Genomic DNA, 22,267 nt, shown 5'->3' with positions numbered 1-22,267 from the left:
ATCCTGCTGGTGAACTTTGGTTCTTGGGGCTGGGTCCTCGAGAGTCTGTAGCTTAGCAATTCATGTCTACAGCCCGAAGGCCTTTGATGGTAGTGATGTCTCCCCTGTGCAGTGACTCCCATTCTGCCTGTACGTAAGGCCTTATGAAGACGAGGCGAGATAATGTTTCTTAGGGTGCTCTGGATACCTTAAAATGTGAGAAAGTATTATTGAGGTGTTTTCTAGATATGGGCTCTGATTGTCTTTTCTTTCTTTTTTTTTTTTTTTTTTAGAGTGTGTATGAGTAGGGTAGGGGGCAGAGGGAGAGAGAGAGAGAATATTAAGCAGGTTCCATGCCTAGCATGGAGCCGGACATGGGGCTCGATCTCACAACCCTGAGATCATAACCTGAGCTAAAATCAAGAGTTGGACATTTGGCCGGCTGAGCTACCCAAGCACCTCCGGGCTGTGATTTTTTTTTTTGGGGGGGGGCATGACTGGTTTTTCTGTCATGCACACCCATACCCCAGTCACAGGAGCTTTCTGCACAGTCCTACACATCTGTCGGTGTGAGCTGGAGTGAAATGCTGCACCATCTGTTCCATAGACAGGTGATACACACTAAGAATCACACTTCCAAGAGGGCCCACTTCATAGGGGTTGAGACCTCTTCAGGTTCAGCTCATGGACAGGCTCCTGTGATGATCCCTGACTTCTACGTGAAGTTTTAGTAGCTTGTACTGATAAACACGTGTATCTAGAGAGTGGTTTGCCAAACTAACTCCAAAGTCGCCGAGAGGCAATAGTCAAGATATGTTCCACAGTGGCAGGAATGGAAGGGACTGGTTAAGAACCAAGAGCTACAGACAGGAGCCCCAACACTTTGAGGCCTGTGTTTAAAACTGAAGCATCATTTCAGGTATCTTATTTCATTAAATTAGTATTACTGAGGTAACATTCACAAATAATAACGTGTATCCATTTTAGTTAGAAATTGATCACTTTGGACAAATGTGTATACCAAGGTAATCACTACCACAGGCATCCTATGTGACTAGCACTCTGGGGTCATTCAGGATCCCTCATTGAGAGTGATGGTGTTTTCATCAAAAGGGGATCTGACATGCACGGACTGCTGATTTATTTCATTGGGAGACTGCATATGATGATTATTTTGGGTGACCATATTCTCAACTAAGCACTCATCTTAGTAGAAGGCTTCTAGAGGTGAGGGCCATAAATCAAGTGTTGTACATTTTCCAGATGTGGTTTTGTTCTCATAACCCCAGTCTGTGGTGCATTTCTGAGAGACTTGAGTTCTGATCCTGCCTGGGTCTGCCAGTGTCAGGGAGACATAGGACTTGGGTAAGGCCGTAGGTCTTTCACCTGCGTGCCTTCATGAGTCACAAGAGAGGGCTCAGTTTCATAATTTCTACCTCTGACCTTTTTTCCCCCCCCAAACCAAAGGCTGCCCCTATTTATTGCTGAACCAGCAGAGAACAGTCATCCACCCTCCCCTATAAAACATGTCTATTGTGAGGTAGGCGTGATGTTTACAGAGTGAGAGGATGGGAGCACGTGACCTGCGTGCAGCGTGAGCACGTGACCTGCGTGCAGCGTGAACACGTGACCTGCGTGCAGCGTGAGCACGTGCTGTCTCATGTGCCGTCCCTTCTAGACCCAGCTTGGCTCTTCTCTCATGTCTACTCTTGGAGCTGCACCAGATTTTATCACCAGTTTTCATCCAAATGCCATGGGGCGTGGGACGACTCCGCTTTTGCTCCGCGGCTAGGAAGCGCTTGATCCTGAAAGTCTGGTGAGAAGACACGGCCAGGAACAGTCAACTGCACATACCACCATGGCGGAGAAACGGAGCGAGGAGCGGGGCCTTTGCCATTCTTAGTGTCTCATGAGAGTAAGACTGAATTATTTGATTTAAATATGAATGCCACAGATGTACATAGAAAACTTCTTCCTACCGGCATGGCTCCTGTGAGGACAGACTGTACTCGTTAATGAGAAGGATAGCATCTGAGTGTCTTTGCAGCATTAGTCCTGGCATTGCCATCAATGTAGGATTTATCTTGATTGTACTCTTAGTGACCTTGCAGTTAGCTAAGTAGTCTTCTAGATACCTGTTGTTTGTCTTGCCTTAAGCTTTTCATAATGGCTGCTTTTTATTGGTTCTTGTTAGAGAAAAGAAAACCTTATCTCTGCTGTCCAGGCCTGTAACCACTCCTAAAAGGCAAAAACAAAGAAGTGCATTGTTAACTGTTGTGCTGGCTGGGTTGGCAGGCATTGTTTACTGTGAACACCAAGGTTTGATGAACAGAGGTTATTCAGATTAACCTATTACAGATGCCTCCAGACCATTTTAAGGCAAAATGAAATGAATCACAGCATTTGATATTGCAGACGGCTCCTGAGCTACAGATAGCCTGCATCTCGTTGTAGATAAATAATTTTGAACTGGGAAGGCATTTTTGCTTAGAAACAGCAGTTCGAACAGTGGTTAGGTTCTTTGAATACAAAGGCCTGTTTCACCCACAATATAGCTAAAGTGGGACGCTTATAGAACTATGGAACCTAATTGTCATTGTAAGTAGATGGTTCATTTATAACTGAATTTCTGTGGGGGAAGTGGTGGCTTACAGACTCAGAATATTTGCTTTACAGACAGATTTTGATCTTCTAATATGTACCAGGAATTATGCTGGGCGCTGGGACTACGCAGATAAATGAAATACAGTCCCCTCCCTCAGTGAAGGCAGGGTGGGGAAGAAACACAGATGGATCATCACATAACAACAAGGCTTAAAAACATGATGGAGGGGCCTGGGTTGGTTAAGTGTCTGCCTTCGGCTCAGGTCTTGATCTCCAGGTCCTGGGATCCAGCTCTGTGTTGGGCTCCTGTCTCAAGCAGGAATCTGCTTCTTCCTCTTCCTCTACTTTCCCCCCACTCACCCATGCACGTGCTCTCTCTCTCAAATAAATAAATAAATAAAATCTTTAAAAAAAAAAAAAAGACATTATGAGAAATAGTCACGGAATCTGCTATGCGTAAGGTAGTGAACACAGGAGGATGTCTGACCATTTGGGATGGGAGTGGTCTGAGAGGACTCACACTGAGCTGACTCTAATGGAGGGATAGAAATTTATAAAATGAAAGGGGAGAGACGCAGGGCAGCATTCCAGGTAGAGGAGACAGCAGGAGTAAGAGAATGGGGTAAGAAACTGCAAGCATGTTGGTATCATTGGAACGAAGCGAGAAGTAGTGAACGATGAAGCAGAAAGGAAGAGTAAGGACCTGACTGTGGTGATTCTTCACCATCATGTTCAGAAGTGTGGACTTCACCTGTGACCGCTTGGAGCCGAGCTGGTCAGGTTTTTGCTTAAGAGAGACCACTCAGACAGGGATTTGGAGAATTGGTGTGAGGGTGCCGGGATGGCAGATACATAATCAGGTGGTGGTGAGGTGACGAAGACCTGGCAGAGGTAATCAAGGTAGACAGGAGCGGAAATAGTAGCTGAATATTTAGAAAGTGAGATAATCAGATCTGAGATTTTGATTTGAGGGATAAAGGACAGGGTGTTCAGACTTCTGCTTTTGTTGACTGAGAAAAGAATACCAGAAAAAGAGGCAGTAAAAAATCTGAACAAGTGGAGATGACTTTGGAGACAGCCAACCTACCATTGACCTAACTCTAAGCTATATCGACGTTTAGAGACCTGTGGTTATAGATTTGAGTGTCATTAGCATATGCATGGTTGCCAAAACTCTAAAATAAACTAAAATTGGGATTTTTTAAAAAACCTCTATGGGTTTTTACCAGTATCCCAAAGTAGAGTGTTCCTATGAAATCTTTTGTAGGCTGAAATGGAGTAAAGAAATGGTAACCATTAATTTTTATGGACGTTTTTGAGCTTTCCTAGGCCCAAGAAATAACCTCCCTCAGGCATTTCTGATACCTTAGGACACATCTTGCTACCAGATACACACAATAAATCCAGAGAAAGCCCAGATGCTTATAGTTGCAAGCGATGGCAGGTTGATGCTGAGTGCTGCGTGGGGAAAGGAGTTGGCAAGCCGTTCTCCCTGCGCGGGACCCACGGCCACCACGAGGGCTCCTGTGCAACAAAGCTGGTCACGATCTTCGCTTCTCACCTTTTTTTGTAAAAGCGAAATCTTCGTATTTCTTTCAGTTAGAAAAAGCAGGTATTGCTTTTTTTATACTATCAAGAAGGTTATTTTAAGGCATAAACAGTTATGATAAACCGAGGCTCTTAGCAAATGACTGTTGTCTTTGCTAAGGAAACAAAGCACATATATCTCACTCATTCTTTGCGCAATTTGTTACAACACAGAATCTTTCTTGTTCAGGGTGAACAATGGAAAACGGTATAAAGAACATAAATGGAAGGTTTTCTCCCGGGAATGTACTTCCATATCAAATGTAAGGAGAGTGGTGCCACTAGTATATTGAAGTAAAAGAATAGTTCTAGCCATCCATATGAAGCCCGCGGTATTCATTGTTCAGAAATGAGCCTGACTGATACTCTGATTGGTTTTGTCCCTATTATTCAGGATTGTAGACAATTGTGTTTGTGTTTTCCTATCTTCTTTATTGGTCCTGGTAAGAGTCATCTTGTGGCTTCATATTTTTTGTTGCAAATGTCCTGGGGTGGGGAGTACAAAGAAAATATAGTAAAGGATAATTGTGTATCTTTAGGCTGTTCTTTTATGAGGTGCCAATTAACTAAAATAAATTTAAACCTGTGGGGAGAAAATTGATTCTATAGAAGGAGAAAGCAAATCCAAAGTACATGCAAAGCATCCTGCATGTAACTTCAGAATTAGCCAAATTTTGCTAAAATGCTGATTATTTCGAGAATAGTTTCTAAGTAATCACATTGTCACATGATCTCCCTGACTTTTGCCTTTAAAGTACAATTTAACCGAAACGAACCCTGTAGCCTTGATTTGTCTATCCGATTTTATTGCTGATAACTTAAATGCGGGACATCCAACTCCTGCCATTTCTGCTGTTGCTATGGTAACAAAAGTGTGCAAACCCAGCAGTATCACTTTCTTTCACAGCTGGCATTTTGTGTTCACAGTAAGAGGAGTTTTAGTAAAGCGTAGTCTGTGTTAATTGGGATGTAAGTAGGTCAGAACAACTTTGGTATCCTCTCTTCGTTCTTTCAGGTTGTGCGTGGGTGTGGGTGCGTGCGCTTGAGTTGCAGTTGGCTTAATTTTTTTTTTTTAAAGCATATACTTTCACTTAAAGTAATCACTATTAAAGTTAGTCTTTTGAAAATGAAGCATAATATCTGTAAATGTGACTTGGTTTGGAACCTTGAGGATCAGGTGGAGGCTCTGAGACTTGCCCCAGACCTGGAGCCCCTTGAGTATTTCAAGGAAATGATTGATATGAAAATGCTTTGAAAATGTAAATGCATTTTAATGATGCTTATAATATTTATTTTGTTGTTATCATTGTTATTTTGAAAGAATCACATATCTTGTGACCTGAATATTTATTTACTTGTTCTGGGGGGGGCATGTAATCCCAGTTAAGGGGTATGTATTTAAAAATGACTTCCTGTGCAATTCTGGGTCTTAACTTGACTATGGCAGTCCTTCTCCGTGGATACTGCCAAGCCCTGGGTTCCTTTCTTAGGTTGTACAAAAGAACTTATAGCCACTGCTCCCCGCAACCACGTCATTGCCTCTGCCCTCAGCTCACACTCTACGGGGGGACTCCACACTTAGAGCTTCCATAGGCTTCAAGTATCTTCTATAAAAGGTATTCCTCACAAACTTCGGTACCAGCTAGAATCCTCTTTTCTCTGTCTCTCTCTGTAACCTCATTCCATTGTGGTGCTCATATTCTCTGTTTCTATAGAGCATGACTGCACAAACTTCTGAGAGTTAGCTGGCAGTGATCGGAGACCAGCTTCCTGCTTTTCTCCCATTCGAAGGCTCATAATATATTTTCATTTCTTATGTGAAGCAGCTTTGCTTCCACATCACATACTTTGTGTTTTTATCTTACAGATTTATTTTGAAAGGTTTAAGCTCAAAATTTAGGAATTACAAATAATGTAGCAAAGGGTATGTAAGGTGGTTTATTTGATAATTTGATAATTTTTAAGTTTTATTAATTTAAGTAATCTTTGTACCCAATGTGGGGCTTGAACTCATGACTCCAAGATCAAGAGTTGCATGCCCTTCTGACTGAGCCAGCCAGACCCCCGAAGAATTTTTATATCCCGGAGAGTCTATTCTTACTAAGGCCTTCAACAGTATACTCTCATTCTGCCTTTACCTTCTTTCTGCTTATTAGGGTCTCATTTATGGTGTCTGTAAATGGGCAGAAGTTGTCTCTTCCCATCTTTCATTCTATTGCACCTAAAGACCACCTCTTCCTTTTCAAACTCTCTTAGCTTCTAGAACCCTAATGCTATTTTCTTACCTTAGTTGCTCCTTCACAGGGTTTTCCATTTGCTTGTTTTCCTCAAAGCACCTTTTATTTCTCTCAGCATTATTTATTTTTTTATTAAAAAATACTGTTTCTCAGGGCACCTGTGTGGCTCAGTGGGTTAAGCCTCTGCCTTTGGCTCAGGTCATGATCTCAGGGTCCTGGAATCAAGCCCCACATCAGGCTCTCTGCTCAGCAGGGACCCTGCTTCCTCCTCTCTTTCTCTCTCTCCCTGCCTGCCTCTCCACCTACTTGTGATCTCTGTCTGTCAAATAAATGAAATCTTTAAAAAAATAATAAAAACTGTTTCTCTAATGTATACCAAAAAATACATAGTCAAACATTATAGAAATATGTGTTATAGAAAGTGATAGTCTCTCCATATCCTTCAATCAGAGATTTGGCAAAATGGCAAAATCCATATTATACAACCTATGAGAATTATGGGTAGGACAAAAGGTAATATAGAATAGAATGATGTGAATTCTAGTCATGTAAAACCTTGTCTTTCCAAGTTCCTGTGTCATTCTGTATGACTGATAAGCTTCACTGTATCTCTCCACTGGTTCTCCTGTGCTAACTCTCCTACTGTCTCATTGACTCCAGCCACATTGACCTCTTCGCTCTTTCTCCAGTTAGCCAGCCTGCAAGCTCACCAAGGCTTCTCCTCACTGCTCTACACCATGACCTTGCCCTTCTGCAAATCTTGTGGGAGCCCTCACCTACTCTCAGAGCATGTACCAGACGGTGCTCAAGAACTTACCGAATTCTGGTATTCCGATGACTTGTGCCAAAAGCAGAACCATCAGGAACAGCAAGCAAGCCTTCTGTTGGCTTTCCAGATTTTTCTAGAATCATCAATGCCTTATCCTGTGCTTCCTGATGCCCACTGTTCTCCCTAGCAGGTCTCTAGTTCACCAGGCAAGCTCCTGTCTCTAACCATTCAGTTTCCCCTTCCCTCTACCTAGACGGCTCTTCCCTTAGATTACAGCAGCTTATTACTCTACTTTCTTCAGGTCTTATCCCAAAAGTTCCCTTCTCAAAAGGAGGCATTCTCTGAGCCATTTTAAATAGTGCTTATTACTCTTGAAAATGACACCCTCCCAGCAATGCATATCCCCATTCCTCGCTTTGTTTTTTCTCTTCATTATCGTCCTAATCTATGATATATACAAAAGAGTATTTGGAACGTTATGTACCTTACAAAAGCATAACAGTTGAGAACTTGTCACTTACCCCAATAACTGGGACATTACTGATAGCTTGCTTCTGTTTATGCTTCCCCCCATCCCAACCTCCTGTCTCCTGAAGACGTTAACAAATATCCTAAGTTTTGAATCCATTATTCACTCCTTTTTTAAAAATAGGTTTATCCCGTTTGTATGTGTTCCTGTACAGTATATTCTTTAGCTTTGCTTGGTTTTTAAGGTTTATGAAAATGGCATTCTGCTGTATATAGTCTTCTAAACTTGCTTTTTTTACTCAACATTATGCTTCCAAGATTCAGACTTTTTTTTTTTACCTTATTAGTAACTGCCAAATTTTCACTGCTATTTTAAAATTCATTGTATGATTCTACCAAAATTAATTTCTCCATTTTTCTATTAGCTAGAAATTTGGGTTGTGTCCAGATTTTTTGTGTGTGTGTGTGTTACAATCTATGCTGCTATGAACATTCTCTGGTGTATCTAAAAATGGAATTACTGAGTCAAAGGGTATGTAATTGTTCAGGTTTGCAGGATGATGCCAAATTGCTTTCCAAAGAAGTTGTACCAAGTTATTCTCTTACCAACAATGTATTGGAGTTCCCCCTGACCCGCTTCCTACTCAATAGTTCTTAATTTTTAACCCATATATTAGGTGTAAAATGGTATCTCACTGTGATTTTAATTGCATTTCCCTCGTGATTGATGAGGTTGAGCATCTTCATATGCTTACGGGTAAAATATTTCTTCTTTTGTTAAATGCCTGTTCGGATATTTTGCTTATTTTTCTATTAGGTTGTTTTTATATTGACTTGTGGGAGTTCTTTATTCTGGACACAAAATTTTTGTTACTGATGTGTATTGCAAATACTTCTGGCAGTTTGTGCTTTGTTTTTTTATTTTCTTTATTTTTGATGGTTAAAAGTTATTTTTTAAATTTTTTAAAGATTTTATTTATTTGACAGAGATCACAAGTAGGCAGAGAGGCAGCAGAGAGAGAGGGGGAAGCAGGCTCCCCACTGAGCAGAGAGCCCAATGCGGGGCTTGATCCCAGGACCCCGGGATCGTGACCTGAGCTGAAGGCAGAGGCTTAACCCACTGAACCACCCAGGCACCATGGAAGTTATTTATTTTTATTTTTATTTATTTATTTATTAGATTTTATTTATTTATTTGACAGAGAGAGAGAGATCACAAGTAGGTAGAGGCAGGCAGAGAGAGAGGGGGAAGCAGATTCTCCACCAAGCAGAGAGCCTGATGTAGGGCTCAATCCCAGGACCCCGAGACCATGACCCAAACTGAAAGCAGAGGCCTAACCCACTGAGCCACCCAGGCGCCCCCGAAAGTTATTTTTAATAGCCAGATTTATCAGTCTTTTCTTTTATGATTATTTTTTTAATCTTGTTTAAGGAATTCTTTCCTACATGAAAGAAATATCTTTCTTTCCTATGTCAGAAAGATATTCTCTCTTACCCTCCAACAGTTTTAAAATTTTGTTTTTCATGTTTAAATCCTTAATCTGCCTGAAATTGTGTGTGTGGTATGAGGTGAGCTTTCATTTTATTTATTTTTTCCCCACTTGGATGACCTGTTGTGCCAATACCATTTAATAAATTGTTCCCCTTTCCTCACTGACCTGAAGTTCCTCTTCTCCCAGTATCATGGTTCTGTCTGGGCTCTCCATTCTATCCCATTGATCTATATGTCTCTCTTTCTCTCTCTACCAGTATAACACCGTCTTAGTCGCTGGCTTTAAAATAAATTGTGATATCCTGTTTCCTCTAGCACTTCATGACTGTCTTGGCCAACCTTAGGTCTTTGCTCTTAATCCTACATTTTATTTTCCGCATTTTAAAATCAGTTTTCATGTTTACACACACACACACACACACACACACACCCCTTAGATGGAATTAGAATTGAAATTGCATTGAATTTACAGATAAGTATGGGGAAAATTGATGTCTTTATGGAGTCCTCTTATCTATAAGCTGGCCTCTTAATTTACTTAGGACTTACTAATATCATTTAAGAACGAGTTTCAAGATTTTCTGTATAAAAATCTTGTACCTCCTTTAGTGTATTTATTCTTAGGAACCTTATAGTTTTTTATTACTATAGAAGTGCTCCCTTTCAAAAATTTTATTTCCTACCTTTTTTTTTTTTTTTAAGATTTTATTTATTTATTTGACAGAGATCACAAGTAGGCAGAGAGGCGGGCAGAGAAAGAGCGGGGGAAGCAGGCTCCCTACTGAGCAGAGAGCCTGATGTGGGGCTCGACACCAGGACCCTGGGACAAAAGCAGAGGCTTTAACCCACAGACACACCCAGGCGCCCCTCCTACCTTTTTTTTTTTTTTTTTTTTGCTGATATATAGAAATACGGTTGGCTTTTTCATATTGTTCAGTTAGACAAACATCCTACTAAACTCTCTTACTATTGCTAATAATTTGTATGTAAATACTTTTAATTTTTTATGTAAATAATTATATCATCCTCAGAGAATAATTTTGTTACTGCCTTTCCAATCCATATTCTTTTAATTAATGCTTTATAGCACTAGACTTACATTGTGATGTTGATTTTGGAAGTGGTGATGGTAGGTATCTCTGCATTAGTCCCAATTTTAAAGGGAATGCTTCCCATGCTTCTTCTTAGTTTTTGATACATACCCATTATCAGGTTAAGGAGGTACTTTTCTAGTCTAACTTGCTGAGAGATTTTTATCACGAATGGGTGTTTTGTCAAGTGCTTTTTGAGCCTCTATCAAGATAATTATATTATTTTTCTTTTTTAATATGCTAATAGGGTGAAGGACATATATAGGTTTTCTCACATTAAGCCATCCTGGAATTCCTGTTAGTAGCTTTTGACTTAACAATATTTTGTTTAATATTTTTATATCTATAGTCATGAGTATTTTTGTATTTATATTTATGAAGTTGGCCTGAAATTTTTCTTTCTCATACTTTGGGTTTTCTACCAAGATTATATTGGCCTTCTAGAATGTAATGGGAGCATTCCCTCTTTTTCTATTCTCTGCAAATGTTTGAATAGATTGAACAATCTGTTCATCGAAAATTTGGAGAACTTGCTTTTGTGATGATTTGAGGTCCAGTGTTTTCTTGGTAGGAAGATTTTTAACTTTAAATTTATTTAGCACATATTGGTTTCTTAAGCTTTTATAATTCATTTTGAGTCAATTTGTTTGTTACATTTTCTTCATTTGGTCTGTTTTGTACACATTTTAAAATTAGTCGATATAAAGTTCTTTGTGGGGTTCTTTTATCCTTTTAACCTCCATTGGACCTGTTTTTATGGCCACTCCTGTAATTTGTAATGTTTATTTGTACCTTCTCTTCTCTTGAAGTAGTTGTCCTAGAGGCTTCATAAACACCGTCTTGTTCATAGATTTCTGCCCGTACCATTATCTTTTTACTTCTACTTACTTTTGGTTTATTTTGGTACTTTTTGTAACCTGCCTGATATTCTAAAAAGCAGTTTGTCTGTCTTTCCCTACTAGATTTGAAAGCTCTTTGAAATTAAGAGCGTCACGTTTTATTTTTCTTTCTTCCCAGAAAGTCTGCAGTACTGTGTTTTATCTATAATGGATCGTTGATAAGTTGTTGTCAAACTTGAACCTTGCGGGTTTGGGTTTCATCGAGTGCTATTTTCTATTTTGGCTGTGATAAACTAATTTTGTCTCATGTCGTCTTCAGTCATCATACTCCAGTGACAGTGACTTTCAAATCCAAACCTTCCTATTTCCATTCCCCTGGCTAGTGGGACTTGGGCATCTCACATTGTTTTCCCCTCCCTAACCAGGACCTCTCATGGCTTTTCCATAATAAAGGCACCATCATGCTTCCAGTTGCAGAAACTGAAAACCTTGCTGAAAATTTTTTTATCACCCTTTGTCTTAGTCTTCTGACTTCAACTAGATGCAAAGTCCTGCTAATTTCTCCTTCACAGTGTTACTCCTCAGCTCCACACCCTCTACTCGGTTTCAGCCGAGAAGACCTTGGACATAGCCTAGTTCTGATAATACCCCCTTTCCTATCACCTCACGCCTGTCACATAAAGGTCGGATTACTTCAGCTGGCATTTAGAACTGTCCCAAGTCTAGGTTCACTTTACTACCCCCAACATGAGTCCTTTGGTTTCTGTCCAGAGTTCTGTCCAGGTTACTGTCTCCTAAGCCTACCTCATTCATAGCCTTTTTCACCTCCTATCCTTTTTTTGCCTTTCTACTCTACCATGCTAGTTCCTGTTCATTTTTCAGGATCTGGATAATGGAAAGCACCCTTGCCCTCACCTCCAATGAATATTTCCTTCAACAATGGAAACTCTGGTTAGTCACTTCCGACTTTGAGCTGTTTTGTTTTTTTTTTTTTTTTTTAAGTGCTTATTGTTTTCATTGAAACTTCGAAAAGAGCCAGCAAATTGGAGGGGATTTAAAGTAATCTGGTTTAACCTCTAACCCAAGACCTCACTTCTGTCTGTAACTCATAAATGACATTAGCTTTTAAGATACAGAGCTCTTGTTTTTTCTTTCTACTTATGTAATGAGCATTTGGAGGTTAGAAATTTGGTTCATCATTGCGCTTGTGTTTCCTTTTAATTGTTAATATTTTTTTTCTCCCTAGAAGATGCTAAAAATATATTCATTGATTGAATGAATGAATCATAAATTTTCTCCCTATGAGAAAATCATAAATTTTCTCAGAGGAGACTGACTTGCCCAAAAGCCTGTTTCCACAGTTCCTCTGTTTCCAAAGATTTACAAATGAGGATGACTTAAAAAACGGTGGATACATTTGCAGCTCATTCTTTTCTTTATATAGCTCTGTATTAGCCCTGGTTTTTATTTTCCTACATCTTGAAATTCTATTTGGAATTTCTCACTTTGCATACAGATTTTAATGGAGTCTCATGAATGTTGATCATGCTTCCCTCTAGTAGTTTAGAAATATTGAGCAAGGAATATTCCATTTGAATCATTTAAATGAAGGCAGTGATGTTGTGGGTGGAAATTTTACATAAAAATTTTCAACCACAAAAACTCTCTGTTATGGGTAGCAATTTATAATCTTTGTAGGTTTTTAAAAAAATTATTATTACTTGGTACTTCCACGGAGTAAACAGAAATGATAGCTTCAATTTCTTTATAATTAGTTGTATGATATAATTTTGAAAATAAGATGTTTTCAAAGCAGCGATGTTTATAGAAGTTCAGTGCTAACTTCAAGTATGTCAAATGCTTTTATATAGAGGGTACTTAATATTCTCTTATGATTTTGATGCAAATATAGAAATGGTATTTTCCTATTTTAAGAACTTCTTTCCATTTTAGAGCATGTCAAAAGAATAAACATAGTAATTTGAATGCTCTATTTTTATTTCTAGAAACCAGCAAATATCCTAGTAATGGGAGAAGGTCCTGAAAGGGGGAGAGTCAAAATAGGTAGGTAATTATTTCTAAAATAATTTGTTAAGAAACTGAAGCGGCTGCAATGGTGGTGTCCCCCTTTTAAGACTCTTGTTTAAGTAGCTAATTTTCACATGACTTCCTCATCATATTTTTAGGAAATATGTTGGGGAATGTAGAGAACTAATTTATAAAACTCCTTAAGTTTATTCCCCAAAGAAGGTTCTGTGATTCTAAGCTCAGTCAAGCAAGCCCAAAACGAAAACTTCATGCCCATACAGTACCTAAGCTTGTGTTTATGCTGTGATTACTGTTCTGCACATTACCCTAAACATAATCTGCTAAGTCTTGCTTTTGTCTCACCTTCACCAGTGTTCTTTTCCTGAATGCCTCTGCCACCTGACCTAATACACACATCTTCCCAGATACCTGTCCCCCGCCCCCTGCATCCCTGGGCCAGGTACCAACATATTTTTTCCAAATGAATACATATCGTTATAGACTCTTACTTGGTGGTGGTCTTAGGTTAAGGCACCAGCAGGAATCCTATCTATATATTAAAATTTCCTTTGCAACCCTGAAGGTTGTTCTAAAAGAAATTGGCATCATTCATACCCATGACATATTGGGGAAAAAAATGAGCTAAAAAAATGCTTTATTCTGATTTTTTTTAAATAGAAATTACATTTGTTAAATGTTCAATGGTTTTTAGGAAGATTTTAAAAGAAATTTTGTTTCATCAACCTGCTTTCTTTGCTGTTCGAATATACCATACTAGGGGTGATGTGAAATCGTGCTAACTTGACCTGCTACCTATCCATCCTGTCCTACTGCAACCGAGCCTGCCTGCTCCTTGGTTTTCTCCTTCTTCAATTAGTTTGCTAGCCCAGTTCCAGAAAAAGCTGTTTTAAACCAACTTCCCTTTCTTTATACCTCTACACTGAGTTTACTGAGATTCATAGTCCTAAAAAACATTGTCTGTGGTCACTAAGAACCAAGTAGCTGCTTTCCTTCCCTTCCCCCCTTATACCCACTCCCACCCCCTTTCCACCACTTCTCACTTGCTCCTGTTTCATGTTCACACTTTTTTCTTATAGGTACTTGAGTCCTTACCTTTTGCTAGACATTGGTGAAAGGGAAAGGGTAGTGATGGTAGCCTTCCCTGTGAGGGACAGTGACGTAGACAGTTCACCATCCAGTAGTAAATGCCAAGACATGTTACCTCACTTACTTTACTCAACCCCCCCGCCTGGTGGATGTGAGCGAGTAAGGGAGCTGGCTTTAGAGAGGTTGCAGCTTATGCAGCCTCTCTGAGAACTTGAATTCCACATCTGGCTGGCGTCTCTTTCCCTACCAGCGCTGCTGCTCAGCCATATCAAAGATGTCTGCTCTACCCTTACCAACCACTTCTGTCAGCCTTTGAAAGGGTCTCCATCAGAGGACTCTCCCCTCCTGAGTGCAGGCTGGTGACCTCCCCTTCCCACCCCCAGGTTCTAAATATCTTCCTGCTGTAGTTAAGTTCTCACACTGCTGTGTCTCCACTCTCCGCTTCCCAGGTTTCTCCTTGTCACCTTTCAACATTGATAACCCTATTCCCAATGCTAGAATAAATCTTCTCATATCCATTGTGTTTTCTCTACCATGTGTTCATTTTTCTCCCCCTTGTTTCTCTACTTCTAGAACACACAGTGTTCACCCATGGGTTCCACTCACCCTAATTTGTTATAATCTGTCCTCTAATTCCATCCCTCTGTCAAAACTGCTCTCCCAACAGTCACCTATGACCTCTGTCTCACCAGAGCCAGTGGCCCATAGTGAGTCACCATTTTCCTGTATTGCCTTAGTCATTCCTTCCTCTGACTAGTCTGACTTCAGGACTGTCTTTTCCCTTGGTCTGTGGCATCACAGAATTCTATTTTTCTATTTACTCTTTTTGCTCTTTCTTCTGCACTTTATTTATTATTCGTTTTTACTCCTATTAGCCTTTGTTTCAAGATCCCCTAGGCACTGGCTTGGGGCATGGCCTCCCTCTACAATTACTTCTTTAAGGAACTGCTAAGTTGTGCCCTTAAAATCATGGATTCTCTACAAATCATTTTACAATCTGAATCTCAGATTCTCTTCTCTCACCCTAGCCGAAATCCTTACTTTGATATTATCTTTACTTTTATTTGTTGCTGGCAACCTCTCCTCCTTTGTTTCAAACCAAATTCATCATCACCATCCCGTACTCTCCCTTGTTTGTATCAGTTGTCTCGTTTATCCTCATCCACCGCACTTGCTGTCTTCTCACCACTCCTAGGGTTCTCTAGTTCTCCTCAGCATAAATTCTGTACTCCAGCCAGGCCCATCAGTTGCCCTCCTGTTAAGAGTTTTAGGATTGTAATTCTATCCAAGATTAGGGATAAAGTCAGGGTTAAAATAAGCAATAAGCAATGCCAACAGTCCAGTCAACAATCTGGTTGATTTAATTGTTTCTAAATTTTATTTAGAAATGGATGCCTATGCTTAACATTTTAATATAGTCCTTTTTTGAAAAGGACTTGAAAAGTGCAATGGAAAATGCATGGGGCCCTTTGCTGCACCTGAGCTGCCCCTGCCCCAGCAGCCTAAAGACTTCAGGCCTCACCTGAAATGCTTGCTTGCTCCCTTTACTGCTCACAGTGGCTCACCCTTTAGAAATACAGCTCAAGTCCCACGTTCAGTGTGGGACTCAGCGCTGCAGAGGTTTGCCAAACACTGTTCCAGTTAAAGCCAGGAAGGAGACGTGAGCCCTCCCGTCAAAGGACATTGAGTCTAGTAGAAGCCATGGCAACTCGCCTTTAGCTTTACAGCCCTTACCCTTTTTTGTTTTTATCTCCTCCGTGTATTTTGTCACCTCAGCCTCCTGTAAGTCCCTTAGTGGTAGACACTGCCTTTTCCTGTTTTTCTCCTTCATTTGATACTATCTAATTAGCATTCACACCAGAATGTTATTTCTGCAGTCCATTGAATTGGACAGTTTCACTCATATCTAATTTTAGGGAAGCAACTGTTAGTAATAATGTTTGGGCTGGTTACTTATGTCTAAAGTACTAATTATTATTATTTTTTTAAGATTTTATTTATTTGATACACAGAGATCACAGGTAGGCGGGGTGGGGGGGGAAGCAGGCTCCCTGCTGAGTAGAGAGCCCGATGTGGGGCTTGATCCCAGGACCCTGAGACCATGACCTGAGCTGCAGGCAGAGGCTTAACCCACTGAGCCACCCAGGCACCCCTAAAGTACTGATTATTTGAGAAAGGGTTTGAAACTCCTTTAAAGTCCAAATGATAAACAAAAATTATTTTCGAAAAATGCTTATTGTTTCCTTTGGACTTAATTTCATCTGACAGCGAATCGATGAGGCTTATATAAAACTAAGAAGATAGAGAATAAGGGGAGAAATACAGCTTTTACTTAAAAATACGTGCTTTTCATATAACTTTGCCATCAGTAACAATCAGCATCTATTAAATACATAAGGCGGTGCTTTAAGTAGGCGTAATATTGGTAGAATGATTTTGAATGTTTTTGTTTGCTCTAGGACAATTTAGTTAAGAAAGAGCAGGCATTAGCACAGTCTTCCTTGGATAGCTTTCTGTTTTATGACCTGTGTTCTCCAAAGCATTTTCAGAAAGCCTTGTAAACTATTAAAACTCCAAAAAAAACAAAATCACTCTAAGTTAAAATTGTCATGTATATCATAGCATGTTAGTTTTAGATTAAATGATTTCTATAGTTGAAACCTTAATGTGCTATTAAAGAATGTACATTATTCCTTATGCAATCAAAATATACTGTGTGTATTATGTATTTCAAGTCATAGAGGTCTTTTGTTCTCATGATTTTACCTTTGTGACATGGGCGTGTCTGTTGGATGTCAGATCAATGATTAAGAATATAGGTGCTAAATTATAACATGGTTTGAGTACGTTTTTACTGTCTATCCCTGTGACCTGGGACAAGTCATTTCACTGCCATGGGCTTTAGAACTTCATCTCAGAGGTGGTGAACAAAATACTTACTAAGCCAGCATTTGTATGAGGATCAGATGAAGTGATAGATGATATATGTGAAAACCATCTTTAAACTCTGAAGTGCTTGATAGATAAAAGGTATTTGTTTTTTATGAAATATTAAGAAAATTAGATAGTCTCCAGGAACTTACTATAGTAATAACTATTCTTTTTACTACTTGTGTACATCTCTAATCTAAATCCATTAGCTTTGATAGAGACCTTTGTTAAATCCTGGATTATAACAAATTATGTCTTACATATTCTATGGAATGTTCTTGGAAACATGTTTATGAAGTGCTGGTAATTATACAGCAGTGACTCTCTGAGGTTAAAAAGTCCCAGTTTGTAGCATTTGCTGTTTTTCAGGATGCAGATATTCCATCATAGCCAATTTCCAGTCACCAGCATGACATCAGTGAATTCAGAATTGGGAAGAAATGTGTGCACATTGGCTCTCATGTGCCCATGAGACAACTCCAGCTCACACCAAACTAAGATACAGTCAGTCTTTAGATGCACAGGCATACAGGGGTCGTAATTAATCCTGGAAACTTGTAGACTATTTCGATTTTATAAAATAATTTAAGATTATTGCAATGTTTCTGAAAGCCAGGGGTCTGAAGTCAGACCTGGAGTCTCATTATGACTCTGTGTCATTTACTAGCTCTATGACCTTGGGCAAGTCAGACTATCTTTAAGCCCAAGTTTCCTTTTCAGTAAAATAGGCACAGTAGTAATACCTACCTCCGAAGGGGGGATCTGGTGCCTGGTGCAGACCCCTGGTTGAAAAGGGAGGAAAAGGATTGTTTTTATAAGGCTAGTGGCTATTGTCCTCAACCTTGCATGGTTCTAGTAGCATGCCAAACTGAGTTTTATCTTAATTTTTCCATTTTTTTAGCTGACATGGGTTTTGCCAGATTATTCAATTCTCCTCTAAAGCCACTGGCAGATTTGGATCCAGTAGTTGTGACTTTTTGGTATCGGGCTCCTGAACTTCTGCTTGGTGCAAGGCATTACACAAAGGCCATTGGTAAGTTAGTCTAAAATGATGTACTGTCGTAGCATCGAATTATCATGAACACCAAATGGTATAATAATAACGAAGCTGCTTTGTAAAAACCACTTTTATACTTCTTTCAAAAGTCCCATTGTTTTCCGTATTCCTAGATATTATTTTCTGGTAGATTAGGATTTTTAACTTTATAGGAGAAATGGTTCTTTAAAAAGAAGAAAGTATTTTCTGTTAGAGAATAGAGTTATCTGATCCTGTTGAGTTGCTATGGAGATGATAATGCGCTAATTTTATTTTGCACTTACCTGCCATTGATCAGAAGAACTGGAGAGAGGTTTAGAATTGTTTTCTCCACAGAAGGAAAAACAGAAACCAGGCAGAGTGTGGTGTGGAAGAGAACCCCTTCTGTCTGGGGAAAAATCAGTCAGTCCTTCCCTCAACAAGAAATAATGCGACTAATATTTCTCTCCTGCCATTACTGTTATCAGAATGGCGGTTTCCCCATTACAGCAGGAAATAGAGTCTGGGTGCATTAGCTGTGCTCAGCATCTTGCCATTTCACTAAGTGAAAAAATGGAGTAAGAAAACCTGTTACAAACACACCCTCTGTAGGATTTAAAGTCTGCTTCCGAACAGTGACAGCGGGGATTTTGCTACCTGATCACTCCAGTGTCCGCGGGAGGGCCCAGCTATGAACTGGGGGAAGTCAGGAAGAGCGAGCTCTCCTCAAACCTTGAGATTTCTTTAAATGAGGTTAAAAAGAGAGGACAGAGAAGGGTAGATAGTTCTCTCACTGTGATGGGCTAGTTCTATAAGGTACCGAAATCTGCCAGGTTGTATTTCTTGAAATTTCCCTTTTGTTGAATTTTCCATTTACTCGTATTAGACTAGTATCATTTTTTACTATGTTTAGCTGCTCTGGTTAAGTTCTATTGAATTAAGGCACTTTAAAATTATGAAAAATAGATGAGCACAAGCCTCTCTGTTAAATTTATAAAAAGCCTGATGGCATGCAAAGAACGACAAAGGTAGTTCCTACGTTTGAAAAAGATTAGACCGATCATTAACCTATTTGTGGGCAAAAGGAGTAACAAAGATTAAACTATAGCGATGGCCTTGTTCATCAGGAGATTTGATTTCTGCAGAATTCTGACGCCCAGCACACATTTATCCTTTGTCCAAGGGTTGAGATGCCGGGATGGTGCTGGCATTTTGTTATACTTTATGAATATTGCTGAAAGATTTTATTAGATTCGTGAAAAAGCCTATGAGTGTTTGACAGTGTGAGACCGACCCTCAACCCTTTTGTGAGCAGCTGAGCCCAGAGTAAGGCCCATTCGGAGGCCACCAAGGCCATGCTCTTGGTGTTGGGCCGGTCCATGGCAGCTGTCTGTGAAGGCTGGAGTGGGGAGAACCACACAAGCAGAGGGAAGGAATGGAGTGCTCTCAAGTGAGGGGTTAAAATCAGAACCTGACTCTGCTTACATTCTAGTGAGTGATTTTCACTGGGGAGCTATATCTTTGCAACTGTTAAAATTATGTCTATATTTTCTGTTAGATCTCTCAGTCATGAACAGTGAAATCTCTTAGACAATCTCAGAAGGCAACAAGGGGATCGGAAGAGACTGAAAATATGCCAGAGAAAGGGGGTATTAGCCGGGAAGTAACAGGCAGTGCCTCAGAACAGACCTGATGATGAGATAACCCAGGACACAAGGCAGGGATAGAGGACATGGTAACAGTAGAAATCCACATGCGCTGGGCTCCTACCAAGCTCCATAGAGTCTATAGCCAAAAGAGAGATTTCCAGTAAGAAAAGGCACATTCTGCCAAAACCTTCCATTGAACTAAATGACTCCCCACCAAAGTCTGTCCTACTGTCAGAGATTCTTATAGAGCAAACACATGGTAGTAAGTCCCATTTTTGATTAGTGCCATTATATGATTCTGTGTATGTGGTCCATACACTTTGTCCACACTTTGAGAAGCATAGTTCTATGAATATTTTCTGATTAACTGTTCTACTCTTGAAATAAAACTAGATGTTTTTTGGGGGGGGGAATAAAGATAATTGGGTATGAATTGGAAATCAACTGAATTTCCTGTTTCCTCAGAGCAAGGACAACCGAAATTGAATTTAAACCAGTTTGCAACTTACAGATAAAGATTAAAAATATAATCACTAACTTCCAATTTTAGTCAAGTTGCTATTATCCATTCTGGGTAGAAATTAGGAAAAAAGATAAAAAAAAAATCCCCAAATCAGTTATTTTTAGATTTCAAATATAGTCATAGCAGACATTATAAATATAATAAATATGTATGCATTCACTTCTTCTTACTCTCCTCCATACCTGGTTCATGTCAGAATATTATTTCTATTCAGAGACTATAAGAGTTTGATGATTTGATATCAGTGAAATTTTATGGAGTAACATTTAGAGGGGGAGGGGAGTGACAACAATTGTGTGTGTGTGAGTGTGTGTGTGTGTGTGTGTGTGTGTGTAGAGGGAGGGAGGAACAAGTCATTGACAAAGGAGGGAGAGCTGAGAAATGTTATAGATGATACAAGAGCCAGATGACCATTTAAAATTAGAGGCTAATATGAAGCAAGAAACCCTAGAACTCAACATTACCTGCTACCCTGAGGTTCCTTCTCTTAGCAGTGCTCAGGGGAATCTAGATCCTGGCTTCCGTCCTTTAAATGGAAGGCAACCCAGGAACTGGCATAACCAGGAACATGCAGTACCAGTCCCAGTTGACTGCATAGCAGAGGCAGCCAGCAGGAGGAGAGATGGGACTGTGTCAGAGGGAGCTACCTCAGGGGCAAGAGTGACAACAAAGCGATGTGGGAGAGAGAGAACAATTTAAAAGTAGACACTGAAGAGTACTAATAGAGTACTATAGAGTAATAGTACTCTACTCTTTCATGATGGATATTGAGGAGGACGCTTCTGAGTCATTAAGAAAGATTAAATTATATTTTATAGCCTCTTAAGATGGCGGCTAATAGTGTAATAAAAAACGATTATTGAAGGGGTATGTTTCCATTATCCAGAAGTCTACCTTACATGAAAGGAAGCCGCTTCTGAATGGAGTCAGCTATGTAAGACATTACTCTATGGGTTTTTTTTTTTTGTCATTTGGAAGTTTGTTTTATGAAATAGCATACCAACTTTAATTCTAGCTAATGGACATAATCAGACTTTTTTCTTATTTAGCTTCTCTACAGTATGTAGCCTCTACATTTAGTAGGCTACTGAACACTGTGCTTTTCTATCCTATACCATGGTCTGTGCATTTAAAAAAAAATGTTAAATAGCATTTATTTAAGTGGGCAAGTATGAATATATATCTTACAGAAATTAATTCGCTTGTATATTTGGCAAAACGTTGTGAATATAATATTATAGTCAGAATTGAAATTACAGTTTTCAACGTGTAAAATCCAAATAGAATAATCTGTAACTGGTGATTTAAAATAGTTGAACTTTTAAAGATGCCTAACTTTGTCCTGGAGTGTTGGAGGGTTGGAGCAGCTTAATCCAAGTGAATATATTAAAATGAAATAGATCTCTATGGGTGTCATGTTGTGTCTGTAGATACTTGTGTTTATCAGCTTCTAGATCTTACAATTTGTTGAAAATGTTGAAGTTGGTAGTCTTTCATACAAAAGTTGAGTTTTTCCAAATCATTTTTTATGGTCTGTACTGTCTCTACTCACAAATCAGAAATTATGCTCTATCATTATTCATTTGATTGTTTTAAAGGAATATATTTTTAAGAAGGAATATATCACTAAACCTGATGCTGATATTGTTTTAGTCTATCAGGTCATGAGTATTTAACCCTGTACTAGATGATCAGTTGAATGCTTTAGTGACTACATTATTAATAGTTGTTAGAAAGGCTTTTGCCTAAATGTAAATTCATGTAAATGTGAATTGAGTTTCCCAAGTGTATCTTCTTTAGGAAATTTATAAGTAAATGTTTTTTATTTGGCTTTTAATCTGTTATGTGATGATACAGCTATTTCATGTCATATGTATATATATGTATATATATATATATATATTTAATATAGTTGTCAAACTGTGTATATTCCATCACTGAAAAGTAT

At 39.2% G+C, this 22,267-nt stretch overlaps 1 protein-coding gene across 2 annotated transcripts in view; it reads left to right on the top strand.

Moving 5' to 3' along the window:
• Positions 1-22,267, top strand: part of CDK19 (cyclin dependent kinase 19) — a 170,433-nt gene that overhangs the window by 131,129 nt on the left and 17,037 nt on the right. For both annotated transcript variants that reach the window (XM_047733061.1, XM_047733062.1), the window contains 2 exons: positions 13,073-13,130; positions 18,034-18,165. In XM_047733061.1, the coding sequence (XP_047589017.1) occupies positions 13,073-13,130; positions 18,034-18,165 (190 nt within the window). The remainder of the gene's footprint in view (positions 1-13,072; positions 13,131-18,033; positions 18,166-22,267) is intronic.

Source organism: Lutra lutra, chromosome 6 (assembly GCF_902655055.1).
Source record: "Lutra lutra chromosome 6, mLutLut1.2, whole genome shotgun sequence".
Taxonomy (NCBI): domain Eukaryota; kingdom Metazoa; phylum Chordata; class Mammalia; order Carnivora; family Mustelidae; genus Lutra; species Lutra lutra.
Note: the sequence above shows the minus strand (reverse complement) of the source record. Positions and strands in the feature narration are given on the sequence as shown.